General features: G+C 43.6%; 2 protein-coding genes across 2 annotated transcripts; one reads left to right on the top strand and one right to left on the bottom strand.

The window, feature by feature from the left end:
* Positions 1-103: 103 nt before the first annotated feature.
* klhl12 (kelch-like family member 12) lies at positions 104-7,982 on the bottom strand. The gene is made up of 12 exons (XM_080015920.1): positions 7,861-7,982; positions 5,807-6,018; positions 4,277-4,430; positions 3,871-4,088; positions 2,962-3,111; positions 2,710-2,824; positions 2,478-2,584; positions 2,181-2,376; positions 1,866-2,024; positions 1,662-1,760; positions 1,370-1,556; positions 104-1,096 (listed from the first exon to the last, which is right to left on the bottom strand). The coding sequence occupies exons 2-12, from the start codon at positions 5,987-5,989 to the stop codon at positions 970-972; spliced, it is 1,695 nt and encodes a 564-aa protein (XP_079872046.1). The 5' UTR covers positions 5,990-6,018; positions 7,861-7,982; the 3' UTR covers positions 104-969.
* Positions 7,983-9,909: 1,927 nt separating this feature from the next.
* Positions 9,910-16,502, top strand: ptpn1 (protein tyrosine phosphatase non-receptor type 1). The gene is made up of 9 exons (XM_080015785.1): positions 9,910-10,173; positions 11,046-11,136; positions 11,839-11,939; positions 12,897-12,995; positions 13,122-13,259; positions 14,117-14,326; positions 14,456-14,617; positions 14,777-14,937; positions 15,078-16,502. The coding sequence occupies exons 1-9, from the start codon at positions 10,117-10,119 to the stop codon at positions 15,367-15,369; spliced, it is 1,311 nt and encodes a 436-aa protein (XP_079871911.1). The 5' UTR covers positions 9,910-10,116; the 3' UTR covers positions 15,370-16,502.
* The last annotated feature ends 3,431 nt before the right edge of the window (positions 16,503-19,933 follow it).

Below are 19,933 nucleotides of genomic sequence, written 5' to 3'. Positions count from 1 at the left end.
ATCCAAGAAGAAATGCATTATATCCCAGCTGTTGAGTTGGGGCCGCTGTGTTTCTTATGCTGCAAGAACTCGAGAGACTCACTCCGTGTAAAATGTAGTCATTTTCATGTTTATTTACTTCCCGAGCAACAGCGAATTCCTGACAATGTGACCTGTACGTACACATTCAGATGAAGTTTAGGACAAACACATGCGCTTCATCCTCAATGGTTTGCCTTTTTGTCTCTCAAGAATATGACAAACACATTAAAAGTTCTATTCAGTCATGTCATAAAACAGTATAAATTTCAAAATATATGTTCTGTCTCGGAACAAATGACGAGTAGCAAATTTTATGTATTAAAGTGATTTGACTGTGAAAGCTCTTCATACAGAAAGGATAAAAAAAAAAAAAAAAAGAAACAAGTCGTAAAATGACTGACCCACTAAAGTCTTTGAAAATGCTCAATTGTACTTGACAAACATGATGTAACAATCACAGTCATACTGGGAGGCAACATGGATCTTTACGGTTAGATGTAGGCCAAGGGCATAAGGCGTGTAGCAGCAGATGGAGTCTCAATCGTCTCCGTCTTTTCACCCCCCCCCCCCCAACATGTAAAAATATATTGCACTTTGAAGACAAATTCAATGAAATAATAATCTCACGGGTCACGACAGCAACAAGTGCACGAAGAGTCATGCAGGTGGTGACGAGTTCCTCGTGACGCGCTCTTCTGAGAGCGAATCCACCAGGATGCGGCAGAATCTCTGTGGCACATTCCACGGCGAGAAGGGTTCACACTTATGAAAAGAATGCCGCTCAGACAGTTGGTTATTTTGTTTGACTGTAACCATTTTCATACTGGCCACCCAGTGACTCCCTTTGTGGCCCTGTCAGTGGCAAATTAACCGAGTCTAGCTGCCTGTCCTCTTCACATACTTTTATTTTTGTAAAAGTTTAATTTAAGTTAATTTCCTTGGCAAAGTTCACTTTTCTCGTAGAACACACACTCCCGCATCGCAGCGTTGCGTGGCCATGGAGGTGACAACTTCCCAGTTGTCAATCACTGGGTCATAACACTCAATGCTACTAAGTAATGAGTTTCCATCATATCTAGAGAGAAAGACAGACACACACACACACACACACACACACACACACACACACACACACACACACACACACACACACACACACACACACACACACACACACACACACACACACACACACACACACACACACACACACACGATTAAGATCATCACAAACAGCAATGCTACATTTCAACATTCCATCCTAAGCACTATAACAATGGACATGATAAAGTGTCCATTAATGGATCCCTCAGTGTTATCGGGTGTGTATTACAGTACTTTTTCTTACCCAGCTATAGCGTAAAGGCGTCCACGAAGTACCGTTGCTCCAACATAACATCGTGGAGTCGTCATACTGGCAACTGTCGTCCAATAGTCTGTTCTGATGTTGTACACCTCCACTGAGTCAAGGTGCGAGGTTCCGTCAAAGCCTCCCACCACGTATATGTGGTCGTTGAGCAAGGCTACACCAGCTCCTGAAACGGCATCGAGGCTATTAGCCAAACTAGGTCTGTTTGACAATCCCACAAGATGAGTGACCTTTGAATATTTCATCATTTATCTTACCCCAGGAAACATACCTGACCGCTTGGTGGCCATAGGGGTAACGCTGGTCCAGTGCCCTGTGTGCGGATCGTACCGTTCCACTGAATTCAGGATATTCAAACCGTCATAACCTCCTGAGAAGAAATAACAGAAAATTTGTAAGAACACGGTAGCTAGATTTGAACCGAGTGGCGAACCGAGAACAGACATACATTTCCATGTCAGGAAAGCGTCCGCACCTAAACAGTAAATGAGTCCACTGGCGACCACCAGCCCTGCTCCCTCTCTCGCTGTTTGCATGTCTCCCAGCATGCTCCACTGGTCGATGTTTGGATCGTAGCGCTCCATGCTTGTGTGTCGACGGCTGCCGTCAAAGCCTCCCGCAACATATATCATGTCTGTCAATGTTCCACATAAAGGAGAAATGTCAAAGGAATTAGCTGGTTGGGTGGGATTTTCAACACGTTTTCATCGAGAAAAGCCAAATATTTGTTGAGTTTTACACACTAAAAGTGGTACAATTTTATTCGGACTGTGTATAGGAGGTGGTCTACCTCCGAGCGTTGTGGCCCCAGCTAGGCCACGGCGGACATTCATGGTGGCCACCGTGTACCAGACGCCGTCCTCATCTGCTGTGTAATCCAGGCACTCCACAGAGCTGAGCCTCGAGCGACCATCATAGCCTCCGATGACGTACACTCTGTCATGGAGGGACACCGTGGCCACGTAGCGTCTCTTTCGTGCTATGTTCTGCAAACGACATGTCTTGGGTCAGACAACTGGGTAAATAATTTTTTTTTTTTAAAACACAACTCTTACAATGTTTCACCATTCAATATTTTGATACTTGCCGGAAGGAAGCTCCATTCTTGGGTTTTGGGATCATATTTTTCAACAATGTCAATCGGAGATTGTTGACTGCCAAAACCACCTATTACCAACAGGACTTCTTTGGCACCTGAAACAGGCAGCGGATTGAGTTTACACTCTTTGCATCTGGACCTAACCGCCCACAAATGAGGCAGGCTACAGGGCGTGAACGTGTACGACAAAGTATACTGCTCTGAAGGACAGGAGCCGTGCCTAGTCTGGCTTGTGTGCGTGGGCCTTGCATTTCACTCCTCAGCTCGGGTCTTAAGTGGAATTTCTTGGCTTCATCCACAAGGTCCCGACACGGAAGACTGCACCGAATAAGTGGCTGAAACAGGTTGAAATGCACTTGATTAATTGTGATAGTCACTGAGGGTAATATCCCCAATGTCATTCCTTGGCTGCAAGCCTGGGGCATTATAATACAGTGGAGAGAATATCCTTTGAACGAGCCATTCGCCTAACCTCAGAGTCTATGACGTCTGTGATGTAGCGGGGGGTCAGCAGTGGCAGTCGGACATATTCAAGCATATCAGGCAAATACGGTTCCCTCTCTTTCCGGTTGTGTTTGACCCAATTTAACACCGCCTCAAATACAGGCTCTTCAGAGTCCACCTGTATCCGAGGAGAAGAATCACAGCATACAAGAAACTTCAATCACAATAATGATGATACTACATAATCAGCTGACAGTGTCATTTGGTAGCCCTGGCAAAAGGGCTTGTAACAGTTAACTTGTCAGCAAAAAAAAGGAAATTGAGCAGTAAAAGAGCATAGTACAGTGTAAGTACTAACACCTGGTGGCATTTATATGAAGTCTAAGGTAAAACTGTACATACTAAATGGTTAACCAAGCATTCAATTCTAGAGTGGGAAAGAGATTTTTCTTGGAGGCGAATGCAATCAACATGTATAGTCTGGCTTCATTTTAAAATACCTAAAATGACAGGAAGAATCTTTTTGAGCGGATTGGTGATCTATAAATCATCATGTGATAATAACCATGTTTTGACAAAACATGACATGCGCTTCGAGACAGGAATTTCCTGTACACAAAGGCAAACTTAAATCAAGTTCTCTTCTCTGCAATTTCATTGTCAGCCAAATCCACCAAATGCAGGTATTGGGGCCCCCTCACTAACTGAGATTACAGCAGGTCAGTACATGCCATATTCTTTTCCCACTCCAGTTTTTCACAATTGAAAGCAGTGAACAGTCTACAATTGTATACCTCGACTATGTTGTTTCATGTATTTCTACAATATTTTTTGTCAATGTCAGTTGCTGCAACTATAGAGATCTGGGAGCAAATGACATGAAGTGCCAATTCCCAATATTCTTGGTATCCCCCCCACCCCACCCCACCCCACCTACCTGGATTTCATCACATTTTACGAGCTTTTCAACTTCTGTCTGGCTGAGCAGCATGAACTCCTCATGTTGAACCACCTCAGGGAAGTGTTTCTGGGAGAAAAGCTCAGCCGCCTGCATCAAGTCGATGCAATTGTGCGTCTCTGCAAAATCCCGAATGCCGAGACAGTTGGAGGGATCGAGTTGACTATCCAGAAAGTCACAACATGCTCTCTTCACCCCTGGGGAACAAAAAAAGGTACATTTCTTCATCGAGAAGCTTTAAGCCGTATTTAGAAATGACTGAGGCGACATATTGAAAAACGCAGACATGGCCGCTATACAGCGACTAAACAGCTATAGAGTGATTAAAAGGAAGTTGGAGCGCAGGTTATTGAGCTCAGGTCTCGGGTCAGACACATATGGTTACCTTTCAGCTGCAACAAGCACGCTGCGGGTAGCAGTTCTTGTACGTTCTCCACAGTGACGAGCACAGTCTCTGTGTAGACAAAGTCTAGAAGGATCTCCATGGTAGATGCCGTGAGCCCCTGAATGTCAACAAAGGACTTCCCCTTCTCTGCAAGCTGAATAACCAAAACGACATAGACACGGCAGGTGAAATGACAAGGCAGAATTATCATGATTTAAAAGAATGGAAATTCTCCACCTGTCCGTCTTTTAAGCATAGCTCATTTACTGTCAACTCTATTTATTGTCAACTCTATTGTCTTTCAATTCTCTGATCTGACAAAATGATGGTGGTAATTCCAACTGATTATTGTGTTCAAATAAACAAGATTTATTTTGGCACTTTAAAGCCTCGATTTCTTAAAAGGCACCTATTATGCTTTTCCTTATAATCTGTCATATACAGTATATAATGTAACAATGTGGGATGTTCATATTTGACGTGGCAAAAGTGTCAAATAACAAGGTAAATGAATGACAAAGTTAATCGCTGTGAACAAAATCCTGAGGCTTCCTACTGCTCTGAACGCTCAGTCTTCAAGGGGTTTTTCTACTAGCCGATCCGCTGTGCATTTCTCCAAACAAAACCAATTTAAAAAAAAATGTGTTTTAATTGTAGATGTATGTATTGACTTTATTTTACGATGTCGAAACAAAAAAATCCCTGCGTGCCAGAGTGCGTCGCTGTGCGGCGTTCGTGTCTCCCACAAGCCTGGAGCACGGCAACCAAAGTCGGAACTAACTTTTAAATTAGGCCTTGTAGATATTAAGAGTGAAGATTCAGCAACTGGATATCTTATTTCTCACCTAAAATGTGTTCAAAAACATATTTTAGTGTACGGATAAGTTGAAATCAGTGATGATTTACAGAGTAAATAAAACTCAGCCCTGCGTAAAGTTCAGACCCAATTGGCTCACAGACCACGGAACTTGTGCTAATACCCCAATGGCTCAGAACTAGGGGCTTGGCTGCTCATTTACAATTAAAGCTCACACACACTGAAACAGCCAGTTTTGAAAAACTGTGTTTTAGAGGCAGGTCACAAAGGCTCAAATGCATAATCGGAGCGGTATTTTCGGCAAAAAATACACCTCAAAAACATGTTTTTAGTACATTGATGACCTATATTAACATGTGTAAAAGGGAGCATAATAGGTTCCCTTTAAGAATCAGAATCATTTTTCTGGCAAGACATTTGGAAGGGTCGTAGAAATCAATAATTATCTTATGGTCTGTATGGCCTTGATCTGTAATACTTTCAATTGTGTGACACTTTCATGAAGGATGTGGTGAAACATCCTTTAGCGGACACTTTCTGATGAGTATGGTATTTTATTATGTTTTTGGATTGTGATTCGATTAAATTAAATGTGGCATTCTATTCACGCGGCAATAATACATCTCAGTATAATCTCCCGTTTAAACAGCCGAAATAAAGTCAAATTTGAATGAGCACTACACTTGGAGCAGCAGCAGAATTTTGAAAGCTACCTCACTGGTGAACATGGCACAAAAGTAGTCACTGCAGGCAGCCAAGACAATGCGGTGGGCTGGAAAGTCTGTGTTCTCCACCCGCAGCGTGATGTCACAGAGTGTGTTGCTCTTGCGAAGTGCATTCATTGCATTAAGGATGGATTTGGCATGGGAGTTTGTCATGATGTCCTTGGGAGCCATGGTGGTTTGAGGATAATCTCATGAAGATCCTGAAACGCAGACAAACCATGTAAACATACACCCACTGAGCACTTTATTAGGAACACCTGTACACCTACATATAAATGCAATTATCTGATCAGTCAATCGTGTGGCAGCAGTGCAATGCATTAAATCATGCAGATACGGGTCAGCAGCTTCAGTGAATGTTTGCATCAACCATCAGAATGGAGGGGGGACCCCAGTGTTTTCAACCGTGGCATGATTGTTGGTGCCAGACGGGTTGATAAGAAAAATGATTTGGTTTGAGTATTTCTGTAACTGCTGATCTCCTGGGACTTTCATGCAAAAGTCTCTGGAGTTTATTCAGAATGGTGCGAGAAACAAAAAAACCTCCAGAGCGGCAATTCTGCAGACAGAAACACCTGGTTGATGAGAGAGGTGAACGGAGAATGGGCAGACTTGTTGGAGCTGAAAGAAAGGCGACTGAACTCAGATAACCGCTCTGTACAAGTGTGGTGAGCAGAAAAACATCTCAGAATGCACAGCACATCGAACCCTGGGACGGATGGGCTACAACAGCCAACAGAAACCGAAAGCTGAGGCTGCAGTGGGCACAGGCTCACCAAAACTGGACCATTGAAGACTGGAATCTGGATTCCTGCTGAGGAACACAGATGGTAGTCTCAGAATTTTGCGCCAACAGCATAAATCCCTGGACCCAACCTGCCTTGTGTCAACAGTCCAGGCTGGTGGTGGTGGTGGTGTAATGGTACGGGGAATTTTTTCTGGGCACAATTTGGGCCCGTTAATACCTGTCAATCATCGCTTGAATGCCACGGCCTATTTGAGTATTGATGGTGACCATGTGCATCCCTTCATGGCCACAATTTACCCATCTTCTAACCACTACTTCCAGCCGGATAATGCACCATGTCACAAAGAAAAAGTTGTCCCAAACTGGTTTCATGAACATAAAAATTAGTTCAATGTTCTTCAGTGGCCTTCCGTCACCGGATCTGATTCCAGTAGAACACCTTTGGGATGTGGTAGAACGGGAGAGTCGTAGCATGAATGCAATCCCATCACATGGACCAGAATCTCAAAGGAATGTTTCCAACCTCTTGTGGAATTCATGCCAAGAGGAATTGAGACTGTTGCTAGCAAAGGGAGGCCCTACCCAGTAGTAGTATTAGTAGTAGTTGTATAGTGTTCTTAATAAAGAGCTCAGTGAGTGTATAGTATAATGAGCAGATAGATACAAGGAGGTACAGTCAAAATGGATCCACACACAAGTGAATCTAATTGTCTCTGAGAAAGCTTCTTACTCCTGTTAACCTGGAAGAAGTACTTGAGACCTTTTACTGAAGTAAAAATACAAATACCCTGACACAAAATTACTCCAAAAGTGCCACATTCCTACTGAAGTGAACGTATACACGTACCTATTCTTAAACGTACATAATGTATTAAAAGTGAAAGTACCCGTCAGATTCCAGATTCAGTGTCAGTGTCCTGGTATAACAAAAAAAGTGTGTGCCCCCCCCCTTCTTTTTTCAGCATGGAAGGATTGTCAAGTGGGGAATCAGTGCAGACTTGTAACTTAAGCGTTCGTTTATTGTCATAAACAATAAAGGCAGGAAATGACAACCCCAGTATAAACCATTCGCGCTGTCATGAACCCCTTTCTTACAACAACAACAACAACAACAAGCTCGCTTATGCTCCCTGTATCAGAGCCGTGGGGGTGGAATGAACTTGACGTCTGCAAGTCAAAACGAAGGCTGCGTTTAACTTCCGAGCAAACCAGAAGGGAGCCTAACGGCGGCCGTCGACGCCGCGGAGAACCGACGAGAGGAACGCGGACGAACTCGCGGCGGGGTCCGTCCTACCTGTCCACGTGTCACTGGTCCTTTCGAACGTTAAGAGCGGCGCGGGTGTCCGACCGTTAGCAACAAATCCAGCCGCACACGTCCCCACGGCTGCGGCTGGCGAACGTCGGGTGGTGGTGGTGGTGGTGGTGGTGGTGGGGGGGGGCACTCGGCTAAAGGTAACCCATGCTCACATCTACCCGGAAGCCAGCTTCCTCAAACGGTACATACGTGACGCGGTGCTATTCCCACAAGATCAGTTCTACAACGAGGTCGTTTTCACATCGTAGGGCTATAGCTAGTTAGCCTAGCGTCAGCAGGTCACCGCGGCTCTCCGGCTCCTACACAAACAGCCAGCGATGGGAATTCCGGACCTTTTCGGGGGGAGCCAGATCGTTTGGCTCAGCTCGGCAATAAGAGCCGGCTCTTTCGGCTCCCACGCGGCTCTAGATTCGGTTCCCCCTTCTGGCGCTTCAGCCAAATTCAGCAATGTTTTTTTTGACTTATGGTCGGGCATGTGTGCACAAACCCTTCCCTCCAACTAATCAGTGCAATTATATTAAACCTTGTAATTTCCAGAATGGCCTCGTTTGACGTTATGATTGGTATAAAACAAAGAAATAACGCAAAATAACATTTTCCCATCACATTGATGGTTAAAGAATAGCGACGACAGTTATTGTTTTGCGCTCCGCGGGGAGGGCGACATCCCGAAGTCTCGCCGTGCGTTCACGTTACCGCCGAAGCGAAACGTTTCCGAATCATATTTGACAGATCCGTTATGGGATCATCCCAGCATTCAAAAAAAACAACAAAAACAAAAAACAAGAAGGGAACATAAATCGTCTCTCGGGCGGGATCCGTCGTTCGTTCTTTTTTTTTTTAAAGGAGTCGGACGGAGCCAGAACCGACTCGTTCGCGACCGACACGTCGCTCCGAGCAGCCCGCTCCCGCCGCGCGGCCCGTGGGTGCGTTTCAATCCGGAGGAGAGCCGCTCTCCACTCGCCCCGTCGTCATGACAATACTTCATATTTAAAGCGTAAAGCGGTAACGTTTTGCATTGCGCAATGGAGCACGCACACACACACACACACATTTATTATTGCGTCTCCTTCTCCTTCTTCTGCCCTCCTCCTCTGTTCCCACTGCGTGTGTGTGTGTGTCTGTCCTGAGACAGGGAACAAAATAAGGAGAAAAAAACCAAACCAAAAAACGTCCCCAAATATCATATCCTTCTATCTATTCCATTTTATTTCGATTTATTTTTTATTGTATTTTATTCTATATATTTTTATCTTACTCTATAAGTATTCCACTTACTGTATTACGTTTTAGGAGTCAGTTAGTCGGTCTATTAGAAAGGAATTTTCTACTTTTTATTTTATTTTATTTTTAATTTTTTCCTAGGACATATTGTGCGCTATCACCGGGTGCGTTGCATTACATTCCACTGCGTATATGTATGGAAGTATGTATATGTATGTGACGAATAAAAATCTTGAATCTTTTACCCTTTCAACTCTTCCCTCTTTTTGTTGAACACAACTATAAAAAAAAACAGCGTCAGTAGGACACCGGCGGCGAACGCAACAGACTCCGGTTCGACCTACAACCCGCTTGTTTGTCCACGTCAAACCGCATCCACGGCTCCCGGGAGCTTGCGCTGCGTTCGCGTCGCGACTTCGCGGGTCGGCGCGGTCGGTCCGTCGGTGGGTGTTCCCGTGGGGTGGGGGGTGGGGGGAACGCGGACGCCCGCGGCCAACGCGCGTTGGAAAGCGTGCGTCCCCGCACAGAAATAAGAATATTAAAAAAATAAAAAAAATAAAAATGACAGAGTAGTTTAGATGTCTGAAGTTAGAAGAAAGACGTGTCCTAAAAACAACAACAACAACAACAACAACAACAACAACAACAACAACAACATGTTCGCCGTTAACGGTGTGCTGTCCGCACTTTCCCCAGACGGGAGGGCCGGTTTTCCCGAGTTCGGACTTCAAGGGAACGCATCATCGTCAAGGACAGTCGTGACGCGGTCGCCTGTGGGAGGGGCCTATTGTGTGTTTCCGGTAAGACCAGACCCAAAGACAACAGTGTAATCTGGAGTGTATCGCGCTAGCAAACATCGCTCCTTTCCAACGGTCGTCGACATCTCGACGCCTGTCGCGATATTCTAACTCCACTTTAAAAAAAAAAAAACAACAAAAAACAAACAAACAGGAAAAAAAAACAACAACAACCGAGTAGCGAGTAACGGGGGCGGCGGCAGTTTGAACTGCGATGGAAGCCGAGTTCCGCGAAATCGATGAACTCGGGAGTTGGAACGCCATTTACCAGGTAGGTGTTTTCGGTGAACCAAGGTGGGCTTTGCCCCCGGGGCGGCGGGCGGGGGGAGGGGGCGACGGGCCGGGGCGTGTTTCGCCGGGAGCGTCACCCGAAGCGGCGAGCTACCGCTGGTGCCTTCCCCCCCCCCCGTTTTTCTTCTGACGTTGTTGTTGGGTGATTGATGTGTCTGCCTGTGTGCGGTGCGGGGTGTGGGTGTACACGCCCGTCCTGGTCCGGCTTGGAACTCTGCAACACGTGTTTTTAAATGCATACAGGTAGAAAATGAGCCCGTACAGCCTGCAGGAACCGACGTGCACGCTTGGGCGGTTTCAGGCAAACGTATGCAAATGTGTCTGTATATTCTGCTGAGTGAAATGTAATATACAAGGAATTTGCCTTTGTAAGGGTTGGTGCATTGTTGTCCAGACAGCACAAAAAAAGCTCGACAGTTTAAAAAAAAAAAAAAGCGAAACAGAATATACAAAATTTGTTATATGCAATGGTTTTACTATAACTAGAATTATTATAACAATGACTATAAAGTAATAACATTTGTGACATTGGTGTTATTGCGAGTTCCCACACGTTAAACCCTCCAAACAAAAATCCTCTTTATTTGTTCCCTCAAAAATCCCCTCCCGCAAAGTGGCCCCATGAGGGACCTTCTGTTGATGAACCTGTCTAAATGTATTATTCTCATTATTTATAAACGATTTATTTCCCCACAAATTCTTTAGAGATAAAAAAAAAAAAAAAGTGCACAGTGTGCATGCAGATGTTTGATTGATATACATATATTTTTGTAACCTGTAACAATAGAGGAACATGCTATACCTTTGATACTGTATGAAATGTAATTGTAATGTTTTCTGTTTTCCTCACAGGAAATCCGACAGCAGTCGAGTGAACTCCCGTGCAAACTTGCCAAATTACTGGAAAACAAAACTCGTAATCGTTACAGAGATGTTAGTCCATGTAAGTAACACTTCCCCGTCAACTGCAATCGACAAAATGAGGAACCGAAATATTCACGTAATATGACATTTAGTCCAAATTCAGCTCTGCACGCTCAACTATTGGATTAGTATGTCTTAAAATATTATTAAGGTATAATGCCATCACACAAAATGCCGGCATTATCTCCATTGCAGATGGAATTGCTTCATGTAGAGATTTGTCTTACAATTTATATTTTTTTCAATCAAGGTTGACCTACAATGTAATGCACATTCTAGAGATTTACTGATTTGTCTGTAGAAGTTGGAATAACCATCCCTAATACCTGATAAATCAGTATTATTTACAAATAGATGAATGCAATGTTTTGGCTCTTCTTTTTTGTCAGCGTCGCAAGCCAGCTGTCTATGAAGCAGTCGTTTCAGATAGGATATGCAAATAGGCACTTTTAAAAGCAGGGTTATTCAAGAAGCCATTAAAGAGGTCAATGGATATGGAGATGGTTGTTGTTTAAATACGTTTTAACCTTTAGAGGAGGAGGAAGGATGCAACTTGACAGTCTGTCATGTGTAGTCACGAAGTCATTCCAACCGGTGCTTTGTAATGATAGATATGTTGTGTGTGCTGTGCAGTCGTGTGATCTTTGGCCCATGAGATGATATAGTTTGTGTACTACCGCATATCAGTTTATTTTAACCGAGTGTGTCGTCCTCTCCCCAGTCGACCACAGCAGAATCCGCCTGCAGCTCGGTACTAATGACTACATCAATGCCAGCTTAATATCTGTGGAGGAGGCACAGAGGAACTACATTCTTACTCAGGTAAGTACTAAATCTGAGATTCCTCGTGAAACAATGCACTATTTATGGGATTCAAGGCTCTCCCCTTGGTTTCAGCATGACACATGAATTCCTGCCCCTCTGTCATATCCCGAAAGATGCAAGCTATATTTAATAGGTTAATCCACCAAAACCGGAATTCACAGGCATTATCCAGCAATCCCTCTCAGCTCGGGAGCTGCTGTTGGTTGCCCTTTAGGCGTTGTCCTTGACAAATGAACACTAGGAAATAGGAAATAAGGAAGGAACTAGGAAATAAGGGATTTCCCTCAGTACCACACTGCAATAGTAGTTCACGTAGTATTTGAAATCACAAACAAAGCGGTGTCAAAATCACATGAGATTAGATTCTACGGTGGCAGGGTTAGGGGAGTGCAGGTGGAGCTGAAGAGGATGCGCGATCCGCAAATGATTTCACTGTGCAGTTCAGTTCTCTTCCCCTCTATTTGGTTGGTGAAGGGAATTGGGTGGTTTGATGGTAGATGGAGCAAAGTGTGGTTTAATGTACTTTGTCCTTCACTTTTAGTGTTAGAGTGGTTCGGGGGGCGGCGGGGATTGACGTAGCTGGAAGCGGAATTCTTAGATAAATGTTCTTATCCTCTGCTCACAAAGTTGGGGTTAGGGTTCAAGGCCTTTCTGACCGGTCTGTGGGTATTCCCGGCCAGGTTCTTATATCCATTTGAGATCCAGCTGAACAACAATGTCATCCATTTTAATTATAAAAAATTAAATACATTTTCATAAAAAAAAAAAACAATAAAAAAAAAATGCTGTGTTGTTCTGTTGACTTCTTGGTTGATTTTCTTCATATTTGTCAAAGTCACAGAGTAGACGAAACCGTCAACCTTCAGTTTGATGCAGACAGTTTTCAGTTTGTTCCGTTCACCTCTGATGGGAATATTAAGTGATGGTTGTAACACTATCGGCCTCTCTGTTCAGGGACCGCTTCCCAACACATGTGGCCACTTCTGGGAGATGGTGTGGGAGCAGAGGAGCCGTGCTGTAGTGATGCTGAACCGAGTCATCGAGAAGGGATCTGTAAGCCGCCTTCTCCTCGCCTCCGGTTTTAACATTTTCAGCGATGCCTTTTACCTCTCATGGCTAATTTTTGTTTCTGCATCTAAACCGTGGTACTGGTATATATATTTTTTGTTTTGTTTTCAGATAAAATGCGCTCAATATTGGCCACACAGAGAGGAGAGAGATGCCATATTTGAGGACACCGATTTCAGGCTCACCTTTATTTCAGAGGACGTTAAGTCCTACTACACAGTCCGTCAATTGGAGCTGGAAAATCTGTCTGTAAGTTTCAACCGTCTTGTTATTTCTCCTACTTGATGCCTATTTTCCGTCCTGGGCTAATTGCCCAAATCTGTCAAAAATAATGATAAAAAGGCCTCCCGTTGTTCGTACACAGCCTGTTGGCAGAATTGTAAAGCCTTACTTGTTTGGTGAACTGCACAGCCATCAATGATTTTTGTGTAAATGCAGAAGCCCACATCACTTCTGCATTTAAACATACCTTGTATTGCAGACACCCCGGCTTTGCTTGCTATGCAAGTTCAAGAGATTATTTGTCACATACATATATAGAATATCTATTCCTGATTTTTTTTTTTAAGTAGTTTTATGAAAGTCAACTTAGATATGTTATAAATAAAGACTGTGTTTGACAAATTTGACTTAGATATATTCAATGGCAGACGGTAACCGTAGCAGTGCATGCTGCCATTTATGAAACATGGATATACAGTATGTACTAAAACAATGTGTGGATTTAAGTGTGAGGCAAAGTACATGGAGTGCTGCGGTGAGTTTTACTTGCTATGCAAGGTTTCCTGTACCACATTGTAAAGTTGGAAATGCATGTACTGTATATTAAAATTAAAAAAAAAAAAAAAAAAAAAAAAAAAAAACCATCCCACAAAAAAAAACCCCAAATTACTTTATACAAGCATGGACCAACAAATATCACTTAAATGGAAAGTGACCACTAAAGAATGGTATTGAAAGCATTTACCATCTGATTCTACATTATCACCAAATCTGTAGTAGTGAAGTAAGTAATTTTGCCTGGGAAGTTTCATTTACACATATCTCGTGTCCTCCCAAATTTTCGAACTAAAGCCATGGCTGAGTTTTTGTTTTTTATTCCTCAGACACAGGAGACTCGGGAAATCTTACATTTTCACTACACTACCTGGCCTGACTTCGGGGTGCCAGAGTCTCCAGCCTCCTTCCTCAACTTCCTGTTTAAGGTCAGAGAGTCCGGGTGTCTGGGCTCCGACCACGGCCCGGTGGTGGTGCACTGCAGCGCGGGCATCGGACGCTCCGGCACTTTCTGTCTCGTAGACACCTGCCTCGTACTGGTCTGTACACCGCTCTGGCACTAATACCTTAAATAAGCGACTCTCCTTTCAATTCTGTCCATCGTATTTGATATTTGGCTTCCAGGAATTCCACAGCTATGCGCCTCATGTGTTTTCCGTGCTATTTAGATGTCCATTCGCAAGGATCCGTTGTCCGTGCGGATTCGTGACGTGCTGCTCGAGATGCGACGCTATCGTATGGGGCTGATTCAGACAGCCGATCAGCTGCGCTTTTCCTACCTGGCCGTTATTGAAGGCGCCAAGTGCATCATGGGGGACCCAACTCTGCAGGCAGGTCTATTCTTGTACATCGTTTTGAGGCATTCGGTGTCTGAGACGTGTTTTCACACGATACATTACACAAAAAGAATGTTTCTAATGTTTCTAATTCTAATGCATGTATTTTAGAAGTACTTGGAGGGATTTCTCATGCTCAAGTTTCATATTTAGGAGTCATGGAAAGAGCTGTCAAATGAGGAAGATATTCCCCCGGAATTTACACCCCCTCCGGCTCCTCCGCGGCCCGAAATAGATCCTCACAACGGCAATGTCGCGCTACCCTTCTTTCCTGAAAACAATGAGATCATTAGACAGAAAATACACACTCTTGGGTAAATACCATTGACCTGACACCAACGTCAGCTTTTTTCAGTCAAATCTACTTCCTATTTTTACGTTTTATGTTCTGTGTCTTTTCTCAGTGGATCCTGATCCTCTCTCTCTTTCTCTCTCCCCTCGTTTCCTCGTGCAGGACCCTGCCGGACCCCGAGCTGAGGAGGAGGAATATCGACGACCCGCAGGCTCCCACGGTGTCGGGCGATCAGGCCGCGGGTCATTCAGAACCCCAGGAAGATGTCTCCAAAACGGCGGCCAACTCCCAGGAGCCACACGAGACAGGACAGAGCGAGCTTATCCTGGCGGCCAAGCAGCAAGAGAAGAACTCTCCTGTGCCGGGGTCCTGGCCCCCGCCCCTCGTCAATGTGTGCCTTTGCACAGCATTTGCATTCGGTGCTTACGTCTGCTTTCGAGCCTGCTACCACTGATACCTCCGGCTTCTCCCGCTCACTTTCCCCCTCAACTGTTTCCTTGCAGAGTGGACATGGCCGGCTTGCTGGTCGTCTTTGCTTCTGGGTTTCACTCTGTGAGCAAATGGATTGCTTAGACCTCGGTGGATTGAGGTTCATTTGTTTTTAATTTACTAATGCCGTGCAAAGGGGGGGCGCGTGATGTCAGAGGGTCGGTCCTTCCCCTGTGTCGACCAAATCCTCCCCACCCTTAAAATTGTCAGTTTAGAAGCTCAGGGCCTCAATTTTCAGGTGTCACATCCCAAATGCGCGTGTTGACTTAAACATAATAATGGAGTCCACATATTCTTACCCCCTTTAAAGCAGTGAGTAGAGAACGTTTTTGGTTTTTTTTGTTTGTTTTTTAGCTGTTATGCTTCGTGAGCCATGGGGTCGTTCAGGCCACCTTACACAGACATACACCCTCTCTCCATTTACCAAAAGGCGCTCAAAGTGTTCTTCTACTTGAGCCGTCGCTCATGTGTCTATTAGGCTATTACTTTCCTCCACACGTCTGCTGTCTTTCGAGAGAGAGAGAGAGAGAGAGAGAGAGAGAGAGACATTTTGGAGCGGCTGTTCTACAGACCATACAAAGACGGAAGATACTAAAACGTGTTCTTTGTTCCTCTAGACTGGGTCGGTATTAAAACCCCCAAAGGAAAGTGAAGTTTAACATGTGGAGCGTACAGAAAGCCACCCCGCGCCCTCTAGATGAGGACGGGGCGACGGACATTGTGACTTGTCTTTAGCTGTGGCCCTCGTAGGGCCGCGCAGGGCATGCTGTGTCGAGTGCATGTGTGGATGTAGACTTGTGCGAGTGGTAGTTAATTGTTGGAGCTTCCTACTGATGTTGGGTTACATCTACTCAGTGAGAAATATTCTAGGCGAATATTAATATTTAAGTCAAATGAGATGTGATCCCAGGGCGCCTCCCGGTATGGCGTGTCCCTGTGCTAATATGTTCATGTTGCGGGGGCATTCCGGCAGAGGGAGAGAACCTTCTAAAGCGGAGTAGTGCGCTCCCCTTCACAAGCCCTGCACATCTTGAGCCGTTCTGTCCGACTTCGTTTGTTATTTCTTGTTCTCTTTTTGCCTGGCTTTTTCGACACTCAGCGTTAGGGGGGGGGGGGGGGTTGGGGGGGCGGGGTACACGACTACATTCTTATACGATGAAGTTGTCAAGGCAGCGCTTGATAACCATTACCTTTGCTGAGAGAACAGGATATGTAGCATACGTGAGTGTACATCAATGTACAGTGTAAAATGAGGTATTATGTTTCAATCGTGAGGTTTTTTTTTGGGTTTTTTTCCCCCTTCTCCAAACACAAGAAGCCGCATTTACGCACATGACTGCCGGAGTAAAGAAAAATGGAAAAGTAAAAGTATCTCATTGTTGTCTTCATCTTACCAGGGATTTAAATGTCAAGCTTTAAAGCCCCTACGAGGAGTCGATCACTATTAACCTCCCGGTCTCAATTTCAACTTTGATGAATCTACTTCACACAAGTGAATGAGAACATCTGTATGAAGATGCTGATTTCTATATCAGGATTCCAAATGCTAGATACCGGGTCGGAGTCCCCCGGTAAATTGAGGGTACAATTCCCGGCATGTCTGGATAAGCCACATTTACATATTATTTGAAATTGCGACACATCTTGCAGCTGTTTTTTCCAAACCATTGTTGATTTTTCTTTTTAAAAAAATGCGTACCATCCGAGAGTCGACATCAACTCTTTGTCACAAGAGGCTCATGGGAAATGCAGGCTTTATTCTGGGGTGAAAAAAGCATTTCCAAAACTCCACGTATGTGCTTTAAACGACCAACTTTAAAATGCACATGCCGCCTTCTTGTTAGTTCTTGTTAGAACAGGGAACCAGGGATTTTAACTAAACCAAAAAAGAAACACCAGCACAGAGTCAATAACAAAACACTGTAGTTATGACCTATTTTGTCGCGGCACAGCCCTGAGCTGGCAATATTGTTTTGTATAGTTACTTTGGACTTTTACGCATCCAGCATTTGCTATTCAACAGGTTCGTCCTGAGAAGAGATTAGTTCAGCTCTGCGGTCAGTTAACCTGAGGGACGCAGACAAATGACAGTACATTTACTGAGACCAGTAGCTGTACCTCTCACTCGAATGTATCAATGTCCAATTCATGGACAAACACACATGCGTATATATTTCAAATCAGGTTTGACTGTGCTAAGATATATTGTTTTGCTTTAGAGAGGAATTAAATCAAAGCCCTTGGGCAGGCATGCATTGCTCCAGGTTTTTTTTTTTATATACTCATCTTCTGCTGCAAAGCATTTTTTATTTACATCCATTGTTTTACTTTTTTTTTTTTTTTTTTTAATAAATAAGTCTACTGCTGATCTTTTTTGTTTGTTTTTCTTTTCACAACTGATTCATTTTCAGTTTTTGTTCTGAACAACAGCCATAACAATAAATTGTTCCAGATCAACGTGTGTATTTGTATGATTGTTGGGATTGGGGTCTGATAATATTAAGTATGGTTGGACTATTATTCGAAGATTCAAGTGACTTTCTTCACATCAAACAGATGTGTTGCGCTGGCTATTGAGTAGATATCAAAAAAATGTAGGATCCAAGCGGCTTTAAAAATCTGTGATTACAGCTCAAACTTGAATTTGTTACCTGTTATCATCCATTTAAGATGAGTAAAACAGAATCCATTATTTTTATTGACGTGGTTTTTGAGAGGATCCTCCACTTCTTCAGGGCATTCAGTTTCTTCCATACTAGGCGAGGGCCTAATCTTGTAAACTATCACTTATGACAAATGACATCACTAAGCCATCTTGATAGGAAAAGCAAGGCAATATACCAGTGTTTTTTATAACACTGCTATGTTAGTACGAATAAATGAAACACCAGCATAATACTGCCAATATGAATCATTTATTGAATTGGTAAAATATTACATGACTAGATTATGGCCTTATTAGACTATCCTTTCTTATGACTATTAGTCGTTAGTTGCATAATTGTGTACTTGCTGTGGGTAAGATGACTTTCTGTCCAGTACCACAAGGTGGCTCTGCTACTCTTCATAAAACTGACTAGGTTGGTGACTGTAGTACTTGGCCTTTTTTGCAGCCCACACCTTCCTGTTTTCTGCACTGTACATGGCCTTTTTCATTAATCAATCTATTCAATGTTGACTTTGAAAGGAAAACATCTGATGGGAAACAGCTTTTAAGAACTTCAAGTGTTTCCCTCTCTTTTCCAGCGGAATTGTACCTAATGGCAAAGATAGTGTTTGGTCTTTTCCCATTGGTTACAATCACAACGTTTTGAACCAGATGTAATGACTCCTATAAATGACAAAGGGATATTTCTCATCAATATCTCTCGTCACTTTGAAGAGCTGCACACCAATACACTTCTGGTAAAGGAGATTATTATTTCCCTAACAGAACTGCTAGGAACAAACCTTGCATAAAACCAGTGCAGTTATACTTAATGAGTACACACTGACAAATTAATTTGAGAATAATTGTCCAGAGAATCAGACAAGTGTCCATTTCCAATGCCTGTAAAGGGCCCTCACAATATTAAGTGATTTATTTGGAAATGGTCTGAGCACGAACTTCCTGTTTGGGAAATATGAGGGAGGCACTGGTACACGCTGCACAGGAATGCAACCTAAACAGTGACTAATAGCACTCCCAACCACGAAAATCTGCTGACGTCAAACAGCCGGCAAGCTGGAACAAGCTGCTCTGAATCTTCATGGATCTTTCAGGGAAAACTACTATCAAGGTGTGGTACCGGAAGGCATCTTAGAGGCCTCATCATGCTGAAACTCAACATGATCGGACATTCTTTTCTCTGTTCATCTATGATGAATAATGTGGTTAAATAAAGTGAAACAGATTTAGTTTATAATGGATTGTTAAAGTAATTACACGTTCTATTTGTGACTATATTTCCTTTATGAGCAATTTTCAACATGAAATAAAATGATGACTTTGAATGAAACAGAAAGATTGATTTTCTTCTATTGGTTTGTTTGCAGTGTTCCAGAGACTTTCTTGGCCTCTGGTTGAGGTCCTGACTCCACAATAGGAATGAATCCAAAGGGTCATCGGCTCTGCTCTGCTGACTCCTGCATGTGTGTCCTCAGTTTAGCTATTAACCTGGAACTTCCCAATAGTGAGACTGACGGTTGGGAGGGTCTTGGGGAGGGCCAGAAGTCTTAGTGGTGCAAATTACAGACACAGGGAAACAAATGGGGATCAGGAAATTCCTGAATGTGAAACCTTATGAGTGAGCAATGTTTCCAAAGGTATGACTGTACAGTACTATCTGTACTGTTTCAGGCCTGACTCACCACTCACTCAAGACCTGAAGTGGAAAAACTAAAGTGCATTGTCATTCATGACCTGAACATAAAGGACAATGCATGACCCTCTTCATGGGTTGGTGACAGACAGACAGACAGACCGACAGATAGATAGATAGATAGATAGATAGATAGATAGATAGATAGATAGATAGAGAGGCGTAACA

The sequence above is a fragment of the Zeus faber genome (assembly GCF_960531495.2).
Source record: "Zeus faber genome assembly, chromosome: 15".
NCBI lineage: Eukaryota > Metazoa > Chordata > Actinopteri > Zeiformes > Zeidae > Zeus > Zeus faber.
Note: the sequence above shows the minus strand (reverse complement) of the source record. Positions and strands in the feature narration are given on the sequence as shown.

Coding starts and splice junctions, on each gene's coding strand:
- klhl12 (XM_080015920.1), bottom strand. CDS start 5,989: ATGGCTCCCAAGGACATCATGACAAACTCCCATGCCAAATCCATCCTT. Junction 4,089..4,276: donor GTGCTTGTTGCAGCTGAAAG/GTAACCATATGT, acceptor TTTGTTCCCCAG/GGGTGAAGAGAGCATGTTGT. Junction 2,585..2,709: donor ACGCACACAAGCCAGACTAG/GCACGGCTCCTG, acceptor TGCCTGTTTCAG/GTGCCAAAGAAGTCCTGTTG.
- ptpn1 (XM_080015785.1), top strand. CDS start 10,117: ATGGAAGCCGAGTTCCGCGAAATCGATGAACTCGGGAGTTGGAACGCC. Junction 14,618..14,776: donor TGGGGGACCCAACTCTGCAG/GCAGGTCTATTC, acceptor TTTCATATTTAG/GAGTCATGGAAAGAGCTGTC. Junction 14,938..15,077: donor CAGAAAATACACACTCTTGG/GTAAATACCATT, acceptor TTCCTCGTGCAG/GACCCTGCCGGACCCCGAGC.